A 25,297-nucleotide genomic window follows, 5' to 3' on the forward strand; every position below is an offset into this window, starting at 1 on the left:
AATCAATTATAAGTCCGTACACTCTTGTATATTATGACTTGGATAGTATATATAGTTGCTTCAATCGCCAGCGTTACTTTACCCAATCATTCTTCATCAAAGGCCAGCTCTGAATCATCCAAAATCCAGGCTACACCCATTCCCTCCTCATATAGTCTTCCTGATTTGTCCCGCTCATCACTTTCAACTTCATTCCTTGAATTTGCAAATCTTGCAAGCATCTTCCTTACTAACACAGACGACAAGCTCTCCGATGAGCTTTGAGACAATGGTGACGAAGCGATGCTACTTTCGAGTTTGTATTCTCTCGACATTGAAGTAGGCGTTTCTGGCCATTGAAAAGAACCACAAGACAAAGGCGGCGACAAAGTATATGGGTAGCAATTTTTAGACATGACAGCTGAACTTGATTTTGAGTCAAAAGACGAAGCCGTGAAGGATGTTTGGGAAAGTGAAGATAGCGAAGAAGAACTTTGTCTTCTTTGCAATTGCTCTTCGTTGTTGCTAATGGTGTCGTATTGAGGCAAGGCATCGCCAACAGGATTAAAATCCCAAGGTGTTGGTGGTCTGTATCGCGAGATTGAAGCTTCAACCATGTCATGATCTACTTCTGTGTTTCTCATCAGGATGTTCTCTGAGGTTTGAGAAGGCTGAATTATTGTAGCGTATCTGTTATTTATTTGATCAGGACGAAGGTCTTCCATGTCCCGGGTTATTATCGAGCGAGAAGGCATAATCAGATGAGAGGGAGGCAAATTCGCATGTAAATACTCTTGAAGATACGATAGGGTATTCTCCTCTGGGTGAATTGTATGATACGATGGTACTGGTCCATAGTTGTCAAAGTCTTGTCCGGTAACATCCTCGGCCGTTGGTGGAGGTAAACCTGTAGATCCTTGACAGGATTCATAAGCTGGCAAGGTTTCTCTTTCATACTCATAATTGCTTGCTACAGGAAGAGGATATACAAAGCTCCTAGGTGAAGGGCTTCCTGCTTCCCACGTTTCTCGAATTTCCGAGGGAAGAGTCCCATAAAGAGTGCTGTTAAAATTCGAACTGGCGGCTCTTGTACTCGCCATTGCGCCTAGCTGTGCCAATCGTTGATTATCTTGGCTTTCATCCTGTTGCCTATTCCAGGACTCGCTTTGCTGAAAACGACTCCGATCAAGTTCGCTCCGATGAAACATCCTCCACTGACTCGCAATTTGTCTTCTGACCATCTCTTTGACCTCTCTTCTGAATTCACCTTCTGGATCGTCTGCGTCATAGAGTCGTTTCAGAGTCTGCAAATCTCCTGCCTCTTCCATGCTGTTGTCCCACTCATTCCTTGTTGCATTGTATTGCGATGACTGATCATCAGGGGAACTGAGAGGGGTGAGAGAAGGCTCGGCAAAGACAGAGAACGGTGGGGAGATGGAGCGGATGAATTCCGATTCTGAGGGACAGAGATCAAAGCCTTCAGGCAAGAGCTTTCTCTGTTGCTGCGTTAATGTGCGACGGAATCGACGAAGCATCTTGCCCTTCTCAAGGGATCTTCTGGCAAATGCCTTGAATCAATTGGAGATGGCTTAAATAGGCGAGTAGTAATACTTGGCACTGTCACGAATCAAGTAGGTGGTTGAGAACTAGATCATAATCATACCGATTGATTGAGATGAGTGGCAATACTACAAATGTCAGTGTATCTTAAATACTTATCATTGCTCCTCGGAGCAGGGCTTGGTTTTTCGGTAATCACTTTGACCATCTTCCTGAAACATAAAGTGCGCATCGCTTTCTCATTATCGGCCAAAACGGCTTCAGGTTAAGGACAGCTCTCGAGTAATTGCAAGACAAAGGAGTGCAGGGAGAATAGCTTGAGCGATAAGAACGTCAGTGTCAGAAATCAATATGCTGTCGGTATGAGGGTTAAAGGAAGGAATGAGTGACTGAAACCATGGGTGTGTAGCGCAGGCATCCACGGAGTGCCGATGAGGTAAGTGATAAGACATCTGGGTAGGATGTTGTACCGTCGCTCCAAGCAAAAGCTTACAAAGAATGGCATCTCCTGGCTTTTAGAAGAATGTATACAAAAATATCCATTGACGCAATTTTCTTTGTGTTGTCTGGGACCATGTCCTTTTTCTCTTCGGTATTTACTCTCTGAAATTAAGGCGAGTGACTTAGAGCACGGCACTTGCGCCAGTTTCTTCTCCTTGTACATGTCGGGTACAAGCGCCACCCATCTTAACTTTTTTCTGGTCTTCAAAACTTTTCTGGCCTCTCAGTCCCCACCTTTCCAGCATATTTTTGTCTTCATCCCATCCGCTACAAGGCGTGGTTAACATCTTTTCTCCTGTAAAGATTGCGTTGGCGCCTGCCATAAATGCCATGGCTTGTTCAACTTCAGAGAATGTATGTCTTCCTGCCGCGAGACGAATAATGGTTTTAGGCAAGACAATTCGAGCTGTGGCAATTGTTCGCAAAACAGTGTGAACTTGAACGGGGTCGTTGTCTGCTAGAGGCGTACCAGGAATGGGGACGAGAGTGTTGACGGGGAATGATTCGGGGTGTTGAGTCATTCGAGAAACCTCGTGAATGAGGCCCACTCGGTCCTCATCTTGCTCACCCAAGCCAAGTATACCACCCGAACAAACAGAGATACCAGCTTGGCGAACATTTTCAATAGTACTCAATCGCTCATCATATGTTCGAGAGGTAACAACCTGATATCCTGTCAGACAATAAAAAAATAAAGCCCAAGGTCTCACCTCGGGATAATATTCTCTAGACGTGTCGAGATTATGGTTGTAGGCACTCAGACCGGCCTCTTTGAGCCTTCTAGCCTGGTCTGGAGTAAGCATACCAAGGGTAGTGCAGACTATACACCAATCAGTCTAACTCTAATAAACCTGATGCACTCACCTTCCATTCCCATCCCTCTGACCTCTCTGACCATCTCCAAGATCCTCTCAAACCCAGATTTCTTGCCGGCAAGATCTCTCCATGCAGCACCCATACAGAATCTTGTAGACCCGTTGGCCTTGGCTTCGCGAGCGGCCACTAAAACAGGTTCAATACCGACAAGACGGGAGGCTTTAGTTTCTGTCTTGTAAGAAGAAGACTGAGAACAGTATTTGCAGTTCTCAGTGCAGCCACCAGCTATGTAGCATATAAGCGTGTTGTTCCATGATGTAATCCACACAGGAAGATGACTGTTCATCATTGTAATTCTCAAACTTCCATTGGCTGCAGACCAGGTCGCGCAAAACCTTACAAGCTTGACAAAACCAAACCTGACCCACTCTTTATATTCATCAAAGTACATAACTGAATTCTGGAAGCATCCTGATGCATCCTATGCACACTTGCCTATAGACAAATTAGCACCGTACTTTAGCCATGAATCCAACGTACCGCTCTAAAGATAGTCTCCATCAATGGTCCATCGAATATGTTTTGTATTTCACTCCTCCTCCAGTCATGCCTGATATCGCCGTCAACCCACCGTCGTCTCTCTGTGTTTTGGACAGAGGGCGGTGGGGGCAAGAAAGGGGCATCGACTGCAACGGCGTGTCCTCTGGAGAGCGCTATAGCGGGGCGCGGGAGGACTGGCCGGAGGGAGCGAACAATAGACATAATTACTAGTAGAAAAAAGAAAGTAAAAACAGAAAAAAGAAAGAAAAATATATGTAAAGTTGGCAACTTGAGACTTATGGGGATTGGGGCAGCTTATCGGACCGAATTCTTACCGTTACGTAATCAGTAAGGCTATAAAATCGCCTATCTTGTCTAACTTTTCTTTTTCGTTTATCAATTATTTTTAAACAAGAATAATCCACGGGGAGATGTTTTTCGCAAAACAAAAATCTCTGCAAAAGGAAGATACTCCGTCCGATATGCAGACTACTGCATCTGCGGACCTGCACTACCTATCAGACGACCGACCTGTCTTTACATGCCACGCTTGTTCAGAGGTGGTCGTGAGCCATTCTTTTATTTGGCTTCTTGCACGAATTGTCTATGAACACATTTTATTGGCTGCATATGCTGACAGTTATCGACAAGGCTTTGCAGGATGAGCTTGTATCGAAATCTTTCACAGGACTGTCCGGTCGAGCTTAGTATGCCCTTCTTGATCAGTTTTGCCATCTGTTCTTACCTCAGTGTGATTCAGCTTGATGAACTCTACTATTAACACAGTTTTAGGCAAGATTGAGGACCGTAAACTTTTGTGCGCCCTATCTTCTTAACCCATTCAATGCAGACATTGGATGCTCAATATGGGGATACAGGACCGGGACCCATACCGTCGCAGACCTTCAATGTGCAAATTGTGATGCATCGCTAGGATGGATGTACATTAAGGCGCCGAATGGGGAACAACGGTACAAAGAGGGTAATTCGCTCTATTGATCCTTGGAACGACTGTTGAGAGATTTTGAATAGGGCGATACATACTTGAAGTTGCCAAAATCGTGAAAGAAAATCGATGGTAAGAGCTTCTTGTGTAGACAGTATCTAGGCATAACTCAAGAACGACACTTTGCAAATTGCTTTGGAGGTAGTTTTTGGTGCTGCAGCACAAACATATATATATTTTAATTTATTAATTACATACTCGTCTGTCAGTAATTGGTGTTGCTTGCTTTTGTTTATCTTTGTTGTTGCTTGCAGATGTAGAGTGTTCACTGAATAATATTACTGTACCACATCAACAAGTAAACAAAGAGCACAGAAAAATGTAAAATCCATTCGTAAAAACACTAATTTTTTCTTTCTAAAGTGTATAAGCAGGCTACAAGTCAATTTGAGACACCCCGCACGCTCTATCACAGAGCAGTTTTCTTTTACAGAGAACTATAGATGAAGAGATGTAGATACAAGGGAAGGGAGAAGGAGGAGCTAGACATTTTGACATTATTTTGAGACAGATACACTCATCTACCACTGAATTTCCTCTGGAAAGAACTTTGCAATAAGTGAACAATAGTAAGGTTTGAGCAAAGCCTTCTGAGGGGGATTGTCCGATTTAGAATACAGGTCATAGGCTATACATGGGGAAATTAACACCTTTCTCTGTAATCATTAACAGAACTCACGGTTGAAGGCCTTGACTGCCTTCAATTGAACCTCATCGTCTTCATTCATGAGGTGCTTATAAGCGCCCTCACGGTGCCAAGGATAGAAAGAGTGATATCGGATCATAGCAAGGGCCTCTCGAGGGACTAGAAATTGACTATAAGCCGTGGAAAACGCAGCAACATTCAAACTTACGAGTAGATTGATTCTTGCATATCTCATACATATATTCATCGTGACCCCAAGATAAGAGCACATTGTCCAAACCACAATGAGGTTCGTAAACGCCATACTCGGTACTGAGTTGAGGTTTGTTGTAATCTGGATTAGCCTTAAAGGTGTCGGGATAAATGATCTTGTCGCTAAACTTGCAGCCAACAACAAAAGTGTCTCCAACGACATCCCATTGACCCTCGGCGCCAAAGAAGCAGAGCAATTTGCCTAGATCATGAATCAAGCCGGTGACTTGCATCCACTCCGGCTTGCCGTCTCGCCGAATGGCCTCGGCAGTCTGAAGCAAGTGCTCAATCTGTCCAACAGAAGTATCCGGATCAGACTCGTCAACCAGATTGTCGAGCATCTCCATGGCATCCCAGACAGACATGCGGGCGCGGACAGTATTGCGAAACTCTTTCCGGATATTGACGTTGTATTCATAAGTCTGCTTCTGGTGCTGCTCCTACGCACGACATCAGTCAACCACTTCTCCAAGCGATTTTCCATACTCACGGCGTAAAAGCTTTTTACCTTGTCACAAGCCTCTTCATACTGCCTAAAGATATTCTTGTCTTTTTCTTCGTCAAACTTGCTTGCCTCGTCAAAATCGACATCATCACTGACAGCCAACACCTTGAGTTTCTGGAGGTTGACCTCGTCTACCTTGTCTGACACCTTATCAAGCTTGGCAGCTTCCTGCTTAAAATAGTCTGTGATGTGTGGGGCAGAAACCATGTTTGCGATGACCCAAAAAATACTCAAATAGTAGGCGACAAAAGCTTCAAAAAGTTTCCCTTTTATAACTGTTGTTTGGTCTCCTTTTCTTCACAAAACTTATTCCGGACCGGAATGGCAGAGAGAAGAGTGGTTATTCACTTCTCCGATATCGGAGCCCGTCCCAGGGATAATTCTCAGTTCAGCCAGAAGCAGGAATGTCGAGGCATCGATGGCTGTGCTTGATTTTAAGAGCTTTTGGGAAGCAGTATATATTTGAATTGGGGCGGAAGATGAGTCTCAGAGTGACAAGATCATGAGCAAAGACAATCTGGATCTCTATTCGCAGCCACACTTCACATGGGACATTGGCGAATTGTCTTGTTGGTATCAGATATAGACGATGGCTTCTTGAGTATATGGCAAGGCCGAAGCGACATTGGATAAAGCAAGTGAAATAAAATCATTATCAATACAGGCAAGTTCAAAGATAAAAGGTCAAAATCAACATTGGCTCAATTCCTAATCCGCTTTGGAGAGTTGAATGTTTACGTAATCTCGAGTTTTGATGGTATAATCTACATTCTTGTACTTTTCAAATAGAACTTACAACTAATACTTTATTTGCGAATTATAACTCAATATCTTTGTCTGCCGTTGAAAAAGTGGGATACCAGTGGGAGAGTCTGCAAAGAAGCCATGGACGAAAGCAGAAGATGAAATTCCTTTGCCTTGGATCATGTCTAAACATTTGTCGGACGAGAAGCTCAAGACTTGTTTGATATCCCCAGCGTAATGGTAAGAGGAAAGCTCGATGTCTCTCAAGCAGTATGTTTGCGAAGCGGAAGAAGAATCTACGAATGACCGGCAATACAAGAGATGCATGCCAGCGAATCTTGAAGCTACAAAAACTGGCTTTCTTTGAGTTGTTGATCTTTCGGTTTAAAGAGAAATGATTGCAACCCTTGGAGGTGAATTTTCAGTTAGTTATGGGTGGGTTTGATAAATTTACAGTAATCTGAGAGTAGAGCAGCACGGTATGCTGGATTCGTCGCCTTGAGCGTACGGTTTAGATTGACTTGTTTATTGAGCTTGAGGTACCCGTCAAGACAAAATATCTGAAGACTCGCGATTTGTAGTTGTTGTTCTTTCATACCATCAAATGTAGCGAGAAAAGTAGAGTGGAGGAATGATAAGATTAGATAAAAGATAGTGAGTAGACTCCAAGAAGTACATTTTACACTATTTGTTGTTTACGTAATATTCCAGTATCGACTATATTTTACTCATCTTGTTTTCATTTCTCAAAGTTATATTAATATTAATCTGAAAAAGCAAAAATGTCGCAGAGATCCCAATGGGTAAGGCATACGACCTTATATCATACCAAGGCTAACGCTTATTTAGAGCGAGTACAAGAATGCAGATGGCCGTGTCTACTGGTCTCACGCGCTTACCAAGCAATCCGTCTGGGAAAAACCAGATGAGCTCAAAACACCATTTGAGAAAGCTCTCGCCAAGACACAATGGAAACAGTACACATCAAAAGACAGGCCTTATTATGTCAACGCTGTTACAAAAGAGACTAAATGGGATCTTCCGCCAGAGCTTATTGCTCTGAAAAAGCAAGTCGAAGAGGAAGTGATTAGAAAGGCTGAGAGGGAAAAGAGAAAAGAACAGGGTATTGCTAGTCCTAGTCCCAGTCCTCATCGAGAATCAAGATCGCCGACACCCGAAGATATCCGGGAACTACGAGCTTCTGCTGCTAATGCTTTGGCCTTGTACAAGCAGCCACCAAGTGCTGCCAGTGCTGCAACACCCTCAAAACCCGAGACGCCCAATGTAACTCGCCATCAGGATTTGCCTGTCATCGTAATGCCTTCCGGAGGTTTTACTAGCCGTGGAGAAGCCGAGGAGGCGTTTACTTATCTGTTGAAGAGAGAGGGAGTTAATGAGACTTGGACTTGGGATCAGACCATGCGAAAGATTGTTCTTGACCCGCTTTACAATGCTTTGGATACTCTCGCGGAGAAGAAGGCCGTTTTTGAAAAGGTACGTCAGTGTATTGTTCTAGCCGATATGACTTATATGATATAGTTCATTGGGAGTATACTCGAAGAGCGCCGCGCAGCCAAGGAAGACCGTATCAACCGTCTTCGACCTATTTTTCATAAAATGTTTACGAAATCTGGTGTGATCAAACCTTACTCCACTCTCAATACTGCCGACCAGGCATTTGCAAGAGATAAATACTGGCGAGAAGCTTTTCCTGAAGAGAAGCGATTGATTTTGGAAGAGTATACGGATAAGTTGCGTAGAGAGCAAGAGGTGGGTTGCCTCTGTGCATATTGAAAACTATCTAACGCAACACAGAGCGCTGAGAAAGCACTTCGCAACCGTAACATTCAAATCCTCACTGATCTCATTCCCACTCTCTCCATTTCCGTCTCTACGCGCTGGCGTGCTGCCCACGACCTAATCATTTCTTCTCCCGAATTTCAATCCGACCGCGACTTGCAAAAGGTTGAAGCTTTGGACATGATTAAAGTCTATGAAGATTACATTTATAAATTAGAACAAGAGCATAAGGAAGAATCACGAAAGCTTAAGATTGAGCATACACGAAATTCACGCAAGGCTCGCGAGGGATTCAAGACGCTTCTTAAAGAGCTTGAAGAGAAGGGACTCCTTACAAGAACGACCAAGTTTAAAGATACATATCCTCTCATCAATTCTGATCAGCGATATATTGAACTTCTCGGATTACCTGGTTCTTCGCCCCTTGATTTGTGGATGGATGCTGTCGATGACATTTCAGAAGAAGTCGAACGGGCATCAGACAAAATTGAGATGGCCTTGAGCAAGGTAGGCAAAAAGATGAAACTCGAGACAAGTTGGAAAGAGTTAGAGGAATGGTGTAAGGAGGTGCATCTGGATACGCAGATTTCAGAAAAGCTGAGGATTGAAGTCTACAAACTTGTACTTTTTTTCTCTCATCCTTACTCCTGTATGAGGTTGACATGTTTGTCAGATTCAACATCGCCTTAAGCAAGTTGTTGAAGAAGAATCACGTCGCGCAGAACGCCGTCGACGGCATCGCATTGATGACTTGCGATATGCACTTAAAAAAGTTGAAGATATCAGTATAGACATGACATATGAGCAGGTATGTCCATCTTTAATAGATAATCTATTTGAATATATTATTCTTATGCTAAACACACATACCTAAGACTGTACCCTATATTAAAGATCTTCCTGAATTCAAGGATGTTACAGATGAAGAAGATCGAGTCGCAGCTTGGGAGAAATTTGTACGGCGTCAAAAAGAAAAGGCTGCTGAAGCTGAGTCCTCTAAATCCCATCGCGATCGAGGTACTGAGAGGGTTAAGGATCGTGAGAAAGAGAAAGAGAGAAAGACTTCGAAGGACGTCGGAATGGATGAGGATGAAAACAGGAGCCACAATCGTCATGGTGAGCGAGAGAGGGAAGACAGGGATGGGTATAGGTCATATCGTGATGATCGTAACCATCGCGATCGTTCAAGTCGGCGAGATGATCGGGAGCGAGAGCGCGACCGCGACCGTGATAGTGATAACATTAGAGAAAAAGACCGCGAAAGGGATAGGCGTGATCGAGACATACGTGATCGCGACCGTGATAGGGAGAGAGACAAAACAAGCGGAAGAGATCGTGACCGCGAAAGGGAGAGGAAGCATGCGTCAGATTTTGACAATGAGCGCGAACATAAAGTACGCCGCCGTTCACAGACCACTTTTGAATGCGGAAGAGATATTAACTTCTTTGCTAGCGCCGCCGGCTTTCTTCCACCTCTGCTGCCGCTACGCCGCCGACGGGGCCTAAAAAGAAAGATGACGAAGAGATGGAAGAGGGGGAAATTTAAAGCTTTGGCATAAATGGAAAGATGTGAACAGAGACAAAGAATGCATAGCTATCCCCCATCTCATTTTTACTACGAATATTGTAGCAAGAGAATTAGCCCAAAATCCAAACTAAACATTAACATATCTCTAATCTCTCATATACCATCTACTCTGCTTTTCTTTTCTTTTTCTCTTTACCTTCTTTTCTCTCTTTCCCTGCTTTACTCTTGTTCTTTCCATTTCCAACTTTGCCCAGTTTTCTATCTAACACCCTTTGTAACGCTCTCTTCACTTCGCTCTTGTCGGAAAAGCTTTCTGGGTCGTAATACATGGGGGCGTATTCTAACAACCATTCAGGTCGAACTTCAGTAACAGTTCGAATGAAATTGGCTGTAGTTAGAACAAATTCATTGTAGAGTACCCATTCGGGAGTGGTATCTAGACCGCATGAAAGATGAAGTCTGACAACCTAAACAAATGATAGCCAATCAGTCCCGCCTTCAGGTCAAGAATGTTACATAGAAGCCTTACTTGATTATCCTTGACTGTGACGTAGCCTCCTTTTTCACCTTCCTTGTGTGCTACATGCATAAAAAACCCACATACTAATGCTTGTCGAATGTTGTTCCAATAATTTCTGTCTTCCCATGCTGTCGAACATAGTTCTAGATCAAACTTTTCCATGGACCTTTTGAGTTGAGTGCGTACATTATCGGCTTGAAGTAGTGATCTATGGTTGAGATAGTTCTGCCAACACCAGGTTTTGGCGTCAGCTTCGTTTTGTTTATAGGCGTGATAAACATTTAGAAGCGTGAGATGATCTCCGTCTGGATGTGTAAATTGAGCCTTGGCAAGATCAGCTTCTTTTCGTTGACTTGCGGGACGCATAAAAACATTAGGGACAGAGAGCATGGCAGTGAGGGAGAGTATTTCATTAGAGCAACCAAATTCGGGGGAAACGATCAACATCTTAGCAAGCTGAGGATCCAGAGGGAATTCAGCCATTATGGCTCCTAGTGGCGTGAGATTGCCCTCGTCGTCGAGCGCAGCGAGGTAGTGAAGAAGTTCAAGAGCTCGCATAATTGTTTCTGGCGCAGGAGCGTCTGCATTTTATCAGTTCTTTTCCTACAGTTAATGAAGAGCATTACCCATATAATCAAAATGAACCAAATCCTTGATACCCAACTTGATAAGCTCTAAGACTGTGTTGGCCAAATTGCTCCTCAGAATTTCTGGGTGTGTTTGTTCCTCCAGCTCTTTGACAAAATCTTTCTCTGTATACAGTCTGAAACATTTTCCAGGCCTTGTTCGGCCTGCACGGCCTGCACGTTGCATAGCAGATGCTTTGGATATGGGAGAAACCAAAAGAGACTCGACACGAATACGTGGGTTGTAAACTTTTTGTTTACAAAATCCAGGATCAACAACATAAACAATACCGTCAATAGTCAAGGATGTTTCAGCAATGTTTGTGGATACAACGACTTTACGTCCTGATAAGCCATCTTTTTTTGAAGGCGGGGCAGGATCAAAGATACGTTGTTGTTGGTGGGGCGGCAAAGAAGAATAGAGAGGGACAACGAGTAACGGGCCAGCCATGCCCTTGTTATTGAGCTCCTCCCCTTCTGCTCGAATTTTGCGACAAGCATCTTCGATTTCCTCTTCACCGGTCAAAAAGAGTAAAACGTCACCTTCATCTTCTGCTTGATGAATAAAGAGAACGGTACGGATAGCAGCTTCTACATAGTCGCTTTCGGGTTCTTGGGTATAGAAAGTTTCGACAGGAAAAGTTCTGCCACTGACCTTTACGACTGGTGCGAGGCCTGTAGGATTTGAATCTCCAAAATACTTTTGGAATTTGCCTACATCAAGTGTAGCGCTCATAACGATGATTTTTAAATCGCTTCTTCGTTTTGCTATGTCTTTGAGCAATCCCATAAGGATATCGGTGGCCAAAGTACGTTCGTGAGCTTCATCGAGAATGACGGTGGAGTATCGCTCGAGGAGAGGATCGTTCATCGCTTCACGAAGGAGCATACCATCGGTCATGTATTTAAGAAAAGTAGTTCCAGGCTCAGTCATGTCTTCGAATCGGATCGAGTAGCCAACCTGCTTGCCGAGTTGTACTACAGTATGTCAGCTACGATTACACGCCAACAAGAGAAACCAACCATCCATCTCATCAGCAACACGCTTTGCCACACTCATCGCAGCAACTCTTCTTGGTTGAGTACATGCCACCATCTTCCCCCCTCATCATGGGCAAGTCTGAATAGCAGACAAATTGCGGTATCTGAGTTGTTTTTCCTGAACCAGTTTGACCTTCCATGACTACAATTTGGTTATCGTTAAAAACGGTAAGAAACTCTTGCATCTTTTGATAAACGGGAAGCCCTTTTCGCTGTGCAAGGATTTTCCTGTACACTGATGACCAAGGCGCAAGGTCTTTGAATGGATTCACGTCACCATCCATAATGTTTTTTGCCTGCTGTACAGTGACTTTTCTTGGAACCAGCCCAATAAGTGGGTGGCTGGTTTTTCCTGCTGTTTGGTGGGCGCTGTTTCAATAAGTATGGACAGAAAGCAAGTTTCGCAAAAGACTTACAGATACGGGTTATTTTCACTATCCATTTTCGTCTTTTTTGCAGGCGGTTCAGACATCTTGTATGATACAATAAAAACTAAAAATTAAAATCAAGATGCCAATTCTTAATTTGTTAAAAAGAAAAAGGTTCCGTTATGATGTGTTGTAAACTACATATAATTTAAATTAATTTATAACTACAACTTTACCAATCAAATTATCAGCATGACTCCTTCAGATCAAGGTTGGTGAATCGATGAGCAGTAAACAAAATGACTGACTCTTCTAGATATTAATCAATTTAGAGGCATTACCCATGCAACAGAGGACCAAGCGAGACACTTTCTACAGTCTTCCAACAACGTAGAGACAGCAGTAGAGGACTATTATGCGGCCCAGAACGCAAACAACGAGCAAGAGATAACATCAATTGTTGAAAACGACGAAGACTATACAAACGCTACGCATGTGAAGCCAGCGGGTGGGTACATCTTATCTGGTCAACCAGTTCAAGAGACTCTTCCACTTGGTTGGGGTCAGCCCGAACGGTCCAGGTTTGGCAGAATCCACCAGGGCGATGATCACGGACATGATGACGATGATGAGAACAAAAGGCGGAAACCAGAGGAATTGTTTGCGGGCGGCGGGAAAAAGTAAATGTCGCCGTATAAACTAATCACTCAGCTTACCATCTGTTTAGTTCTGGCCTTGCAGTAGAGAATCCCAATCACGGCGATTCTAACCCGCTCATCGATAGACTCCTTCGTGCTGCTCAAAGCAACACTTCTCCTCCTCAATCTTCTACTATCCGGCCCCTCAATGCGGGTCCCTCTAATTCTCCTGAATGGTTCACAGGTGGTGGCCATACGCTCGGAGATGACGAAACTCCCAGCGAGCAAATTCAGTCTGAAAATGCTTCCTCCAGTGCTGGCGCCACTGGTATTAGAACAGGTGAAGGAATGACAGAATCGTCATCAAACATATTTAATCAGCTTATGGCATCCATGCTCGGATCCTCGTCTTCCGGTCAAAACCAAGCTCGGGATCAGTCTCAAGGCCAATCACAAGGTCAACCGCTCCGTTCCGCCCTTAATGCCCCCCCATCCTTATCTGATTTTCCACCTTCTCGTGTTTCTACTTCGCCTACGACAGGAGAGACTATTATCCATCGTACCCTCCATCTCTGGCGAAATGGCTTCTCAATTGAAGACGGCCCTCTTCTTTCATATACGACTCCTGAAAACAGAGCTCTACTCCAAGCAATGGAAGAAGGTAGGGCACCTAGTGTAGCCTTTGGAGTTCCATTCAATACAAGGTGCAATGTTGATATAGAAGAAAAGAGGGATAGAGATTACGAGTCTCCTAAAAAGGTATTGAGACCCTTTGGAGGGGGCGGCCAACGATTGGGTTCTGCTCCACCTCCTGGCGAGGCTGTTTCCAATTCTGAATCTAGAGGTTCGGAAATGCCGGGTGCTCTGCCTTCTACAACCACAGAGACAACAAGCCAACTTCAGCCTACTACTCCATCTTTTGATGTGGATCCTTCTCAACCTACAACATCCATTCAGATACGTTTTGCCGATGGTTCGAGACAAGTTGCCAAATTCAATCTATCTCATACACTTGCCGACTTATACGCATATGTTTCTTCGGCACAAACCGATAGGCGGGCATTTGTTTTGCAAACAACTTTTCCGCCGAAAGAATTGAGAAAGGATTCAGAAGAGAGTGTTGAAAACGCCGGGTTGAAGAATAGTGTAGTTGTTCAAAGATTTACCTAGACACTTTGGGACGCCTGAAATTGCGTGTGTAAAATCAATAAAGTGCTCTACGAGCTGAATGAATACTAGAGAATGACCTGAATAAGCATTCAATGCACCTTTTTTTGACCTTGATAGCTTGCAATCACCATTTCTATTATTGAATGAGTGGCATAGTAAACCAGAATACATCGAAGCGTTGCATTACAGCCCTTGATTGAGAGAGATGTGAGGCTTTCAAGTACAAAATTAAGTTAATATGCGATCTTCCGAATGCGCTCATCCTCCTTCCTAAAAGATGATACGTTCACAAAAGTCAGATCTCTTTCCAGCCTCCATCACTTCTGCTCAATACTGCGCTGATCAATCCCAGACCAAACACTGTAGCATGTGCTGTAGCAGCCATCCCGAACTGCACATCACACATTAGCTCACAACTCCAAGTCAAAATCATAAGGGACATACACCTCGATACAGCTGCCTCACTCCAGCAAACCAGCTACCATCCTCGCCCTTTTCGCGTTTTGTCATCCGGACACTGGTCTCTTCCGTCGTTATCCTCCATAAAGCTTCTACAATCCCTACATAATCCTTCTCTCTTGTCTTCACCACTGTCTTAAGTCTTTGTTGCTTGTGCGAATGAGAGTGATGTTGGGGAGAATGTTCGTCGGAGCGACCAATTGAAGAGCTGAAGCGGTGCTGTATTTGCAGACGCCGACGTACTGTCTCGATAGGTAAAAGGACGAGGAGATGAGCGAGACCCAGGCTGAGGTCCGCTAGACTATACAAAATGGGTGATACCTCCGGCGAAAGCCCTAAACATCTCTCAAGTAGGAGCGGCGTGCTGAGTGCAAATAGCGGCCGGAGGGTGTGTTCGAGCACAGCAGGAAAAAGGAGGTTGGGATGCCAGTACATACCTTGCCACCCACCTTCCTCATTCAACATCGAATGAAATAAAGAGAGGGATGAAGGGGATGAAGGATGAGTAGGAAGGACAATGAGTCGGGTACGGATGGTTTCCAGCGGAGACAACAGAAAATGCGTCAGAAGATGACTGCCTACTTGAAATGCAAGAGGCAACCTGGGGTCTGGCAATGCAGTGAGGGGTGTATCTCCTGCGAGCGCTATGGGGGAAGGGGACAGGAGGAGTAAGAATGAGTGAATAGACGGCTGAAGGGCATTAGTAAGGAAAGAATGGAAGGTGGAGATAAATTGGGATTTCCAGAGAGCAGGTAGACCTTCGGATGGGGTATATCGAATACGGCGAATCATGCCCCATACACCATTTCCTCTCGAAATATCTGGATCATCTTTCAAAAGCCACATTGGATGAGCTGAATTGTATAAGCGTCTATCAAAACAAGGCTACGAAACACTCACAATCAGGAAGATAGCCAGAGGCATCTGTCTCCATGGGCGGAGCGACAGCAGGTACAGTAAGCAAAGTCGATTGAGCAAGACGGTCGGTAAAGTACAGCTCTGCTTCTTCCGGATTGCTCAACTCATCCTCCTGTTTGGTTGGGGCGCTTTGTTCCATATCATCCTCTAACACGATATTTGGGTCTGCAATTCCTAGCATTTCTTGCTGCTGCATTGCAAATTGCCTCCTCGGTCGATATTCTACTTGCAAAAGCGTCTTGCCAACTTCAAAAGGCATACCCATTGCTGTGGTCAGAAATTCTCCAATGAAAAGGTTGATAGGTTTTCCAAAACCGGGAAGTAGCATTTGGTCATCATAATTGCTAGATAAGTCTGTATCTGGAATGAACGGCGATGGAAGATGAGTAGGTGGTGCAGATGGAGCAGACGTAGGAGGCGTCACGGTTGGAGGCAGAAAGACCCACTCCTCCGGCGGAGGGGCATATAGACTGCGGACAGAAGATGGATTGGACATGATGAACAATTTATATCAAAATGAGACGAAAGAGTAAGGATGGTGCCACTATTGTTTATTACAAGTTCAGGTTATTAATATTATTAACCGTAGATACAAAACGTAACAATTAATATTACTATTATTAAATTACGATTTACCTTCCATATTTCTTATTCAACACTCTTTTGCCTTCACTTGTAATACATTTGTTATTATTTTCTTTAACTCCAAAAGATTAAGACAGCTGCACGCCCGTTATTATCTCCATTGAGCCTGTAACACATAGCTCTTGCATTTCCAAGGTGGAAACTATAGTGGATAACAACGTTCTATTGCCATAATCCAATATCGACATATGACATAGGTTCTCGTACCAGAATCGCTTTTTGATCCCAATTGTATAACCCGCTGTTTGGCTATCTATTCACTGTCTCTCTTCCCCTTTCGCAGCTGACATATGCTTTTAGCGGAAGTGCTTTACTAATTCATGAATGCGCTTGGTTTATTCATCTCGTTAGCTGTCTGTTACTTGATGAAGTTTTCAGCGTTTCAGGACCATAAAGCGGTTTGCTAAAGTATGCAGCAATAGCAGATAACTGTTGAGCGCCGTGCAGAGCTGATATATGTAAACTTGGTCTTGAGATTGTTTTGAGATTTTGAGGATGCTGCAGTGACCTGCCTCTTGACTTTATCAAATACTTTTGACCATTTCAACACACCACAGAGACATCTTGGATAGTGAGAAATAAAACTAGTCGCTTGGTTGTCGAAGTAAAGAAATTGTGATCTATCACCATTAGGTCACGTGATCGTTTTACTCGCTCTTCCTCATTCAATTGTTTACTCTGTATATACTTTCATACATGCAATACATATATATAACAAACAACATATATATAGCTACCAATCCTTGTTAAGACCCACAGCGCTGCTTAGTTTCAGTAACGTAAGCAACCACTTTGGTCCTGATACACTTTACTCTGGATATTCAAGTCCACCCGGAATTATGCTGTTTATCGACAAAACACCTTTTTTAGGTGGATGGGTCTTGGGCAGATTTCTTTCGAGAGCGACCGTTATCTATGGAAGCCGATTGGCGCGTGGCACAGCTCACCTTTCCTGTCAGAAACCCCTACTTCTAAAAGTGGCTGTATAGCTGTCTGTCAAGACTAGGTCACTCGGGTGGTTACAGTGCTTATACCCTTGGAACTCAATACTACTTAGTAGTTGGGCTGGGATGTATAGAGACAGAAAGCTACATTCATTCCCTGGGGTTGTGTCTCTGCGTTGTCTATCCTCATATACATCTTCTCCTGGACAGTGTATCCAACCCGACACACAACCGACACCATCCTTGCTTGCTGTGTTTCTGACACTGTCTCATGCATCAAGACCTAGATTGGCGAACCAGCCCTCAGCCTCTATTTGTCAGTACACCACTTCTCCTCTCGTCATGCTTGTGTTTTGTTAAGTTGGTTTTCTTCTCCTAACGGCTCTTCCACTGAATCTGCTCTATCTTCAAACGTTTCGAACGCAAAACCACGGCTACCAGCGATATGAATTACGAGGTTGAACAAGAAATTGTCGCATTCTTCAAAAAGACTACGACGACTCGCTCAGCCTGTGACAACTATGCAAGTGAGCGTCTTGGTGGATATATCACTTCAGTCGACGTGCAAGGCGTGTGTAGCTACACCGTCTATGCTGGCCTTGACGCCGAATTCGTCGTGCAATATCGTCTGAAGTCGCTAGCGCTGAACATGGACATGATGAAACTCGCCAACGCCATTTACGGTACCTTGACACCCCAAATCTCCTTCGAGGGACAGATTGGAAAAGACCATGAGAGTAGAGAACCGCTTTGCATATACGTGATGAACCGAATGCCAGGCATCTCTCACTTGGACTTTATCCTCGCCCATAACGGTGATGTACCTGAAAACTCGCTCGCGTTTTCTCGCTGGCGCCAAAATCTTGTGGCCGACAACGCCAAGTATGTGATTCATTTCTCCGCGATATATACAGCATGACTGATGATATGTCTTGCCATGTAGATTCTTTGCTCTATCTTGGAAAGGTCCTCAGGATGTTGATCAAACATACCGCGAGAGCCTGTACCATCAGTACGAACAAGACCTGAATGTGTTACTTGCTTCTCTCCCCATTCGATTCCATCCATTGATCAAGAAGTCGCTTGACTCGTTGCCGGCCATCTTTTTACTTCCTATGGTGCTACTACACAATGATTTTGGTTCCTTCAACATACTGGTGGACGAAAAGACTTGCAATCTGCTCGGCGTGATTGATTGGGCCGAAGCTGAGATTGCTCCATTCGGCATAAATCTCTACGCTCATGATCGTTTGATAAGTAAGATTCACTTGAAACATGGCTGGTCCAGGTATGATGATTATCGCCATTTAGATGAGATGTTCTGGAGCACGTTCAGTCAAGAAACCGGAGTGGACAATGTAACGATCAAAACCACCAAAGCCGCAAGGATTGCTGGAGCACTGTTGTGGCTTGGCTTCACAAGCCGTCTTCCGAATGGGCCGAAGCCGGTTCCGATTTCTGATGATGATGAAAGTGGAGCATACGGCATGCGTGATTTAGACGGGCTTTTGATTAATCCTACTACGAGGTTTACGGACTTGGAATGATTAGGTGAACTGGAGAGAAAAGAGAATGTGAAGATGACTTGGCAACTGGACACAGGCCATAGCAAGAGCAGCTTTCAAGTCTTTGACATTCTCCAACTTAAAAATAGGCTTTCCTGCATGGAAGACCCCCTGTAGGGTCAGCGAAGGAACACTCATTGCCTTCTGCATGCAGCTTTTTACCGAAGGGAAAGGACTTTGCGATCACAAGAGGACCTATCCGAGTGACCATTGGATGTCTAAACTGGGAGCGACTTGGCCAAGAACGGCGAGGAATGCGCTGGAGATACAAACGGTTGCCCATCCTGTACTCGAACTTATGTCTAATACTGCGAGTGACAGTCGTGGCGAAGGACAGAAAAGTCATGGGTCCGCGTCTAAAGTATTGAGCGATGACATATCACGTTTCTTGGCCTCTATCGAGGATCTTGGTGGCTGGTGGTCTTGATCCTAGTGTTGTGGTAATGTGCCGTCGTTACAAGTCCATAGTGGAACCACGTGAGAATACTCGAAAACGCCGTTAGCTCGCAAGGCCATTCGCAAGTTACCCTTCATCCCGAACGGAGAAAACTCCTAGTCCACTAGAGTAAGCTCTTCACTATACTGAATAGGATGGCCACTGGCTGTGTTCTATAAACTACAATGCGCATTTTCATATTGACAAAAATAGAATGACATCTGACTCGACCGTGGTGTGCGTCTAGGGCTTGGCGGATGACTCTCCCACGAAATCAATCACGGCCTTGTGTCCCCGCTGTCTCTGTTGCGCATATGACCAAGCCTCCACCGCTTCACTGAAAGGGAAAGACTTGACTGCTAGTGGTTCAAGACAGCCGGAGTCGAGCATTTCGCTTGCCTTTTTCATCCTGTCGGCATTCGGCGAGACGATAAAATGGATGTATCGCACATGTGGGTGGTCAATAGACTCGGCCGCTACACCTCGTCCAAATGCCCAGGCGGGAGCAGGATCTCCGACAGTGACGATAGTTCCGTCTTCTTTCACGACTTCCCACGCCTGGGCCAGAACATCGCCGCCGACCGTGTCCAAGACACAATCCACACGTGCGATCTGGCGGTTCCAGCCCGGAATGGTGTAGTCGAGCACCTCTTGCGCACCAAGACGCTTCAGCATATCGTGGTTCCGAGACGAACCCAACGCAATGACATGGGCGCCAGCCAGCTGGTGGGCAAGCTGGACAAACAAGACCCCAACTGCACCACTCGCTCCCGTCACGAGCACTCGCATACCCGATTTGATGTTGCTGTGGTTTTCAGTTGCCTCCCAGGCCGTGAGAAGCGGGATAGGTAGTGCCGCCGCCTCAACATGCGTGAGTGACTTTGGTTTCGGCGCAACTTCATTCGGAAGACAGATCACGTAGTCGGCTTGCCCTTGGCCTCTGTCGGCGCTGAGCAGCGCAAACACATCTTGCCCTATTCTCAAAGAACCGTGGTATTCAGGACCGGTAGCAAAGATTACGCCCGAGATGTCGTGCCCGGGAATTCGAGATGCACAGTGGTATGGCTCGGGCCAGAGGATTTCGTCGCCGGTGATTCCAGCAGCGTGAACCCGGACGAGAATCTCGTCATTTTGAGGAGTAGGAGTGTCCATGGCATGGTTGGTGACGATCTTTGGGAGCGAAACGTCTCCGAGTATTTGGACGGCTCTCATCGCTGATTTTCTTTCGTACTCTCTTTTGATGTGCGATGTAAAGATGTTTTGGCTCTTTGGAAAGTCAGACGGTGACGGATCTGCTTGGTAGCTAATTTATAGGGCTATGTTGTGATTTTAGTGTGACTCACGATGAGGGTTATTCATTTCCAAGGGCGAGTTGAATACTGTTCAGTTTGTGATAATGAATCAGCCTCCCTGTGTGATTACGTAATCGGTAATGTTGTCATTTCCGCCTTTTACCATTCCGCGTGTCCGAATGTTTACGTCTATATAATGTACCACTAACAAGCAAACTGGAGCTCTGTTCTTATGTAAACTATGCCAACAACATCTCAGCTACATAAGTTCCGCAATATCTTGGACAAAAAACTAGCTAAAGCCCTTCAAAATCACCCATCATCTTTCAACCGTCGGTACATCCGCTTCCTTCTATCTTTACGACATGATATCTCGTCTCGGCGCTATTTCCAGCGGCCAACAACGTATAGAAAGCCTGCATACATCCAAAAAATCGATTCTATTCTAGCAAGTGACCCTCATTACTTCATATATCTCTTCCGAATGTCCAGGACCGAGTTCAATGGTATAGTCGACAGATTTGGCGGAGATATCGCATTTTTAGGGACTGGAAGGAGGAAACCGGCCGCTCCAAAATACCAGCTAGCTCTGGCCATCCACCGACTAGCTCACGGGCATAAAGTCAAGTCCATAGCGGCTCTGTTTGGTGTTTCAGGTGCGATCCCTTCTTAACAGTTTGTATGGGCTAAAAATCATCTTTAGCCGGGACTGTCGAGAAATGGACCGATAACTCTTTGATAGCAATCATTCGGATGCTTGGAGAATACGTCAAGTGGCCTTCTGAGCTCGAGAAAGACACGATAAAGCGGACGCACCTCTCGCTATACGGGATCCCCGACTGTCTAGGGTTTATTGATGAAACTCACATCAACTTCGATAAAGCTCCCTCAAGAGTCGATGCTTCGTCGTACTACAGTCGCAAAGAGCGCTACGGGCTCAACATTGTCCTTGTCATTGACTCACACAAGTACATTAGATATGTACATAGGGGTTTCAGTGCGGCTTCAAGTGACCAGCGCGTTCAACGCTCCATGCGACTCCAGACGGATTCTCATATGTTTTTTGATGGGTTGGAGCATATCATTGGAGACGCTGAATTCACATGTACACCTCATATCATCCCCATGTACCGCAGGCTGCGAAATGAACCACGATTAGTAGGGCGACCTGTATGTATATTTTTCTTTTATTATATGTCGAAACTGATTTCTAGGCTTTTTTCAATCACCGTGTCAAACTGGCCCGCGTGTGTGTCGAGCATGCTATAGGCATCCTCAAAATGCGCTGGGCTAGCCTGCGTAACCTTCCGATCAAGCTCAAAACCGTGAAAGACGAAGCTCGAGCTTACGCATTCATTCAAGCCGCCGTTATTCTACATAATTTGCTGATATCGACCTATCTGAGCGTCATGACCGACCAGGAGGTGGAAGAGATGATGAAGAAGGAGTATAGGATGCAACGGAACGATGACTACGGCTACAATCATCAGTCAGGCCCGGTAGAAGAGGACTATCGTCGAAGAGAGCTTTTGACTACTCAGATGTTGGAATTCTATTCTGAAAGGGTGGATCTAGAAGAGTGGACATGGTGATGCATCTCGTACGTCTATCTGCGCATCATACGAAGACTCCGAGCCTTCTCTAGAGCTTCCTCCCAGGTCAATTCAGGTTGACGATTCATGACAATATTTGCCATGTTCATCTCCATCTGAAAAACTAGCACCTCTTTCTCTTCTCTCACCAATGCGAGTTTTTCCTGTCGGTATTGATGAGTCTCGCGCCTATTTTGGTCTTCACGGTTTCCCCATTCAGCTTCGCTGTTAAGGAAACCTTGAGTTGCCTTAGAGAAGATGGACTCCGCGTCGTCCGTAGCACGCCCTATCAGGCATGAGCGTTACACCATGAATCCAAGCACACTGATCGACTAAATCTCTTACCGTTATGACGATTAGAAACGGAATGCGTCTCCAACCGAACAGCACGATGAACATGTGTAAAGTCGTAATATTGACTTGGACCAGCCTGAGCAGTGGACAATGCTGTTGGAGACGATTGGATTGATGGTAGAAGGTGCTACGGTCCGTAACAACGGAATATAAGCAATGTATAACTTGACGAGAGAGCACCGTCAACAATCCCTTTTGGGTTAATTGATGCATTGGTTATACCTGTAATAGAAGGGTCGGGCTGGTTTGAGTAAACCCGAAAAGGCCTGTTGAAGCAGGAAGTTGGCTTTGCAGGCTGTTGAAAGGTTCATCTTGTAGAGCTTGAAGCACCAGGTTGTTAGCCTGAGTAGAATCGGAACGAAGCGCGATAGAACCGCCATCTTGGTCGCTAAAAATAAGATGAAGAATGTCCCACTCTGGACAAATCATTCGTATATTATCTATGGATAGTCCAGCCGAACAGCCAAGATTTGAGATGGTGTTTATGACTTGCTCACCCATGGCATCCCTCTCCGCACCTACATGGCGATCAATGGGTGCATGATCAATGATGTATTGTCCTTGTCCATTTCCAGTCCCATCTTTCCAGCCTCTAGCATTATTCATTCCGAATGAAGGCGTGCTATCTAAGAATGAGCATCGAAGGGTAGCAACATGTACAGGGGGGCTTTTCCATTTACTTTGCTTCGTATACCTGGAGGCGTCAGAGAAGTAGTGCATCCTCGTTCCTTGAGGTAGGCTGATGCCCGCTTGTATCCATCCTGCGGCTTGGAGCCACCCTTACCTTTCAGAGAGTCATAATTACCTGAAATCGACAGCCAATCGAGTAGAAGTGATAGAGAAGAAGGAATCTGGTCAGTGTCGTCGTTATGCCAGTCAATGCAGGCCACTGAGAGCTGTCGCGAGGCCTCGGAGTCTGTTCGGATAGCTGAGGGGTTGAATTCTGTGGCCCGGCGCCGTTTACGTGTTTGAGAGGAAGCTGACGGTGTAGGAAGATGGCTATGGGAAGGGCCATGCTGGGTGAGACCGTGGGAGCCGTCCGATGAGCCAATCTGCAAGCTTGGCATATCTATAGATGGTGTTGACGGCTGAGAGTGGAAAAGTATTGAGTTTGAAGGTATACGTTACATAGAACAAGACAAGTATCTCGTTTAAAGATTTATCTTGTATTAAACAAAATGAGACGTTAAACATCCACTTTTCGAGTTGAACACGCAAAAGCCCTATTCAATTTGGATCGAATTGAACGCAGCCAAAATTTGCTTCCGTGATTACGACTCCTGTCCAGTTCGTGATAATGAATAACCCAAGTAATTTCACTAACATCATATGCATCCATTCAGTCTTTTTCGACAGTCCGAGCTTACGTAAGCGCAATTCAGAGTGTTTTTGACGGAAGCGTTTAAGAAAGCTCTACGCCGAAACGTTCAATACATCTCGTTCAAGAGCCATTGAACCATAGCTTGCTCATATACGTTTGTTAGTGGTTAGGGCTCGCTGCGAGAGAGTTTTGCGACCGTCAAGACGCGCTTTAAGCGTGTAGCGCGATACATTGAATGTGTGCGCAATCGCGCTGATACTCTGTTTTGCTTGGCTTCTAGCGTATTCAACCGCCTAGAGAAGGACTTCTTCTGAGAATTTAGGCATATAGAGATAGATTGGGTTGGTAGTAACTCCGTTGAGTGAGTGAATAGGGTGAAATAGGTTTTTGGATAGGCTTTTCGGGTGGAAAACCCAACTCCCGAAGGGTACAGCGAGTGACTTGACAGAAACCGGGCACGCATCAAGATCTGACGCTACCGACCTGAATAACGCGATCGACACGACCCGATGTAAAATGTTAAAAGTGAACCCCACATACTGGCCACCTATAAAACACCCGCGCCAACGAGTCCTTTTCCCAGCTTCACCCTCAACTAATAAATAGCTCTCTTGCAAAGAATACATTTTGAGAAGCTACAACTTTCTGCAAGTTCTCGTCAAACTTTTAATCCTTATAAAATGGCGACCTCACGAACGATCCCCGACCCTCCGCCCTACGACCGAAGGTAAGCCGGCGCCAGTCCCACTGGCTCCACAAACAGCACCCATGGCACGCTAATTCGCATCCATTCAGCCGGCCTCTCACATTGCCTTCCCTTATCTACCAACATAAACTCCCCAACTGTCCTGGTAAATCCCAGGTCGGAATTCTTGTAAACTTCCCTCCAAACGCAGCTACTCCTCCCCATCGCCACCCTGAAGCTTCCGTCTCGGCCTACGTGCTCAAGGGGACGGTTGTCAACAAGATGAACAATGAGCCTACTCGCGTCATCGAAGCGGGAGGAACCTTTTTCGAAGCTCCAGGATGCCATCACAAGGTTAGTGACAACTATAGCACCACAGAAACGGCTCAGTTGCTAGCGACGTTGGTAGTGGATACGGAAGTGGTTGAGAAGGGTGGCTTGGCAGCGTTGACTGTGTTTGATGAGGAATACAAGGATGTCGTGAAGGGCTGAGCATGATGAAGATCGGTCGCTATATATATGTTGTTTGTTATATATATGTATGCAAGTATATACAGAGTAAATAATTGAATGAAGAGCGAGTATGTCAGAAGCAGATAGGCTTGCGGAGTAACTGGCACGTCTAACCAGGTGTCACATAACATAGTTCCATAAACATTTGGGTTTTTTATTTTTGGACGCGAGTTGAAAACTGTTCAGTTTGCAAAAATGAATAACCCAAGTGTTACGTAATTACATTGGAAGTTGTTTATTTTCATGAATTGGAATGTGGCATGTGAAATTGAAAGACTCTATTACCATTTGCTATCCATATAAACGGGCTAAATCCTTAACAAATCTGCAACA

General features: G+C 45.0%; 13 protein-coding genes across 13 annotated transcripts; 6 read left to right on the plus strand and 7 right to left on the minus strand.

The window, feature by feature from the left end:
• Window positions 1–86: 86 nt before the first annotated feature.
• L203_106408 (uncharacterized protein) lies at window positions 87–1,514 on the minus strand (the record flags this gene model as incomplete). Its single annotated transcript, XM_066215757.1, has 1 exon — window positions 87–1,514. One exon carries the CDS (start codon window positions 1,512–1,514, stop codon window positions 87–89), a length of 1,428 nt encoding a protein of 475 aa, XP_066071854.1.
• Window positions 1,515–2,162: 648 nt separating this feature from the next.
• On the minus strand, window positions 2,163–3,618 carry L203_106409 (biotin synthase; the record flags this gene model as incomplete). Its single annotated transcript, XM_066215758.1, has 5 exons — window positions 2,163–2,705; window positions 2,751–2,860; window positions 2,905–3,141; window positions 3,285–3,351; window positions 3,397–3,618. The coding sequence occupies 5 exons, from the start codon at window positions 3,616–3,618 to the stop codon at window positions 2,163–2,165; spliced, it is 1,179 nt and encodes a 392-aa protein (XP_066071855.1).
• A 209-nt stretch (window positions 3,619–3,827) lies between these two features.
• L203_106410 (uncharacterized protein) lies at window positions 3,828–4,478 on the plus strand (the record flags this gene model as incomplete). Its single annotated transcript, XM_066215759.1, has 5 exons — window positions 3,828–3,962; window positions 4,048–4,103; window positions 4,157–4,213; window positions 4,275–4,378; window positions 4,429–4,478. The coding sequence occupies 5 exons, from the start codon at window positions 3,828–3,830 to the stop codon at window positions 4,476–4,478; spliced, it is 402 nt and encodes a 133-aa protein (XP_066071856.1).
• Window positions 4,479–4,923: 445 nt separating this feature from the next.
• On the minus strand, window positions 4,924–6,012 carry L203_106411 (uncharacterized protein; the record flags this gene model as incomplete). The annotated part of the gene is made up of 4 exons (XM_066215760.1): window positions 4,924–5,030; window positions 5,082–5,207; window positions 5,257–5,740; window positions 5,791–6,012. 4 exons carry the CDS (start codon window positions 6,010–6,012, stop codon window positions 4,924–4,926), a joined length of 939 nt encoding a protein of 312 aa, XP_066071857.1.
• A 1,319-nt stretch (window positions 6,013–7,331) lies between these two features.
• On the plus strand, window positions 7,332–9,895 carry L203_106412 (uncharacterized protein; the record flags this gene model as incomplete). The annotated part of the gene is made up of 7 exons (XM_066215761.1): window positions 7,332–7,352; window positions 7,399–8,043; window positions 8,089–8,319; window positions 8,365–8,970; window positions 9,023–9,157; window positions 9,225–9,743; window positions 9,803–9,895. The coding sequence occupies 7 exons, from the start codon at window positions 7,332–7,334 to the stop codon at window positions 9,893–9,895; spliced, it is 2,250 nt and encodes a 749-aa protein (XP_066071858.1).
• A 146-nt stretch (window positions 9,896–10,041) lies between these two features.
• L203_106413 (uncharacterized protein) lies at window positions 10,042–12,536 on the minus strand (the record flags this gene model as incomplete). Its single annotated transcript, XM_066215762.1, has 7 exons — window positions 10,042–10,344; window positions 10,407–10,721; window positions 10,770–10,978; window positions 11,024–12,001; window positions 12,047–12,068; window positions 12,157–12,433; window positions 12,481–12,536. 7 exons carry the CDS (start codon window positions 12,534–12,536, stop codon window positions 10,042–10,044), a joined length of 2,160 nt encoding a protein of 719 aa, XP_066071859.1.
• Window positions 12,537–12,684: 148 nt separating this feature from the next.
• L203_106414 (uncharacterized protein) lies at window positions 12,685–14,240 on the plus strand (the record flags this gene model as incomplete). Its single annotated transcript, XM_066215763.1, has 3 exons — window positions 12,685–12,703; window positions 12,749–13,112; window positions 13,160–14,240. 3 exons carry the CDS (start codon window positions 12,685–12,687, stop codon window positions 14,238–14,240), a joined length of 1,464 nt encoding a protein of 487 aa, XP_066071860.1.
• Window positions 14,241–14,535: 295 nt separating this feature from the next.
• Window positions 14,536–16,113, minus strand: L203_106415 (uncharacterized protein; the record flags this gene model as incomplete). Its single annotated transcript, XM_066215764.1, has 3 exons — window positions 14,536–14,631; window positions 14,685–15,553; window positions 15,600–16,113. 3 exons carry the CDS (start codon window positions 16,111–16,113, stop codon window positions 14,536–14,538), a joined length of 1,479 nt encoding a protein of 492 aa, XP_066071861.1.
• A 1,538-nt stretch (window positions 16,114–17,651) lies between these two features.
• On the plus strand, window positions 17,652–18,753 carry L203_106416 (uncharacterized protein; the record flags this gene model as incomplete). The annotated part of the gene is made up of 2 exons (XM_066215765.1): window positions 17,652–18,088; window positions 18,150–18,753. 2 exons carry the CDS (start codon window positions 17,652–17,654, stop codon window positions 18,751–18,753), a joined length of 1,041 nt encoding a protein of 346 aa, XP_066071862.1.
• A 697-nt stretch (window positions 18,754–19,450) lies between these two features.
• Window positions 19,451–20,419, minus strand: L203_106417 (uncharacterized protein; the record flags this gene model as incomplete). Its single annotated transcript, XM_066215766.1, has 1 exon — window positions 19,451–20,419. The coding sequence occupies one exon, from the start codon at window positions 20,417–20,419 to the stop codon at window positions 19,451–19,453; it is 969 nt and encodes a 322-aa protein (XP_066071863.1).
• Window positions 20,420–20,740: 321 nt separating this feature from the next.
• On the plus strand, window positions 20,741–22,091 carry L203_106418 (uncharacterized protein; the record flags this gene model as incomplete). The annotated part of the gene is made up of 3 exons (XM_066215767.1): window positions 20,741–21,155; window positions 21,203–21,669; window positions 21,714–22,091. The coding sequence occupies 3 exons, from the start codon at window positions 20,741–20,743 to the stop codon at window positions 22,089–22,091; spliced, it is 1,260 nt and encodes a 419-aa protein (XP_066071864.1).
• Window positions 22,092–22,105: 14 nt separating this feature from the next.
• On the minus strand, window positions 22,106–22,946 carry L203_106419 (uncharacterized protein; the record flags this gene model as incomplete). Its single annotated transcript, XM_066215768.1, has 4 exons — window positions 22,106–22,377; window positions 22,437–22,572; window positions 22,668–22,885; window positions 22,943–22,946. 4 exons carry the CDS (start codon window positions 22,944–22,946, stop codon window positions 22,106–22,108), a joined length of 630 nt encoding a protein of 209 aa, XP_066071865.1.
• A 1,500-nt stretch (window positions 22,947–24,446) lies between these two features.
• L203_106420 (uncharacterized protein) lies at window positions 24,447–24,902 on the plus strand (the record flags this gene model as incomplete). Its single annotated transcript, XM_066215769.1, has 3 exons — window positions 24,447–24,493; window positions 24,562–24,805; window positions 24,861–24,902. 3 exons carry the CDS (start codon window positions 24,447–24,449, stop codon window positions 24,900–24,902), a joined length of 333 nt encoding a protein of 110 aa, XP_066071866.1.
• Window positions 24,903–25,297: the final 395 nt, after the last annotated feature.

Source organism: Cryptococcus depauperatus, chromosome 8 (genome assembly GCF_001720195.1).
Source record: "Cryptococcus depauperatus CBS 7841 chromosome 8, complete sequence".
In the NCBI taxonomy this organism is placed as follows: domain Eukaryota; kingdom Fungi; phylum Basidiomycota; class Tremellomycetes; order Tremellales; family Cryptococcaceae; genus Cryptococcus; species Cryptococcus depauperatus.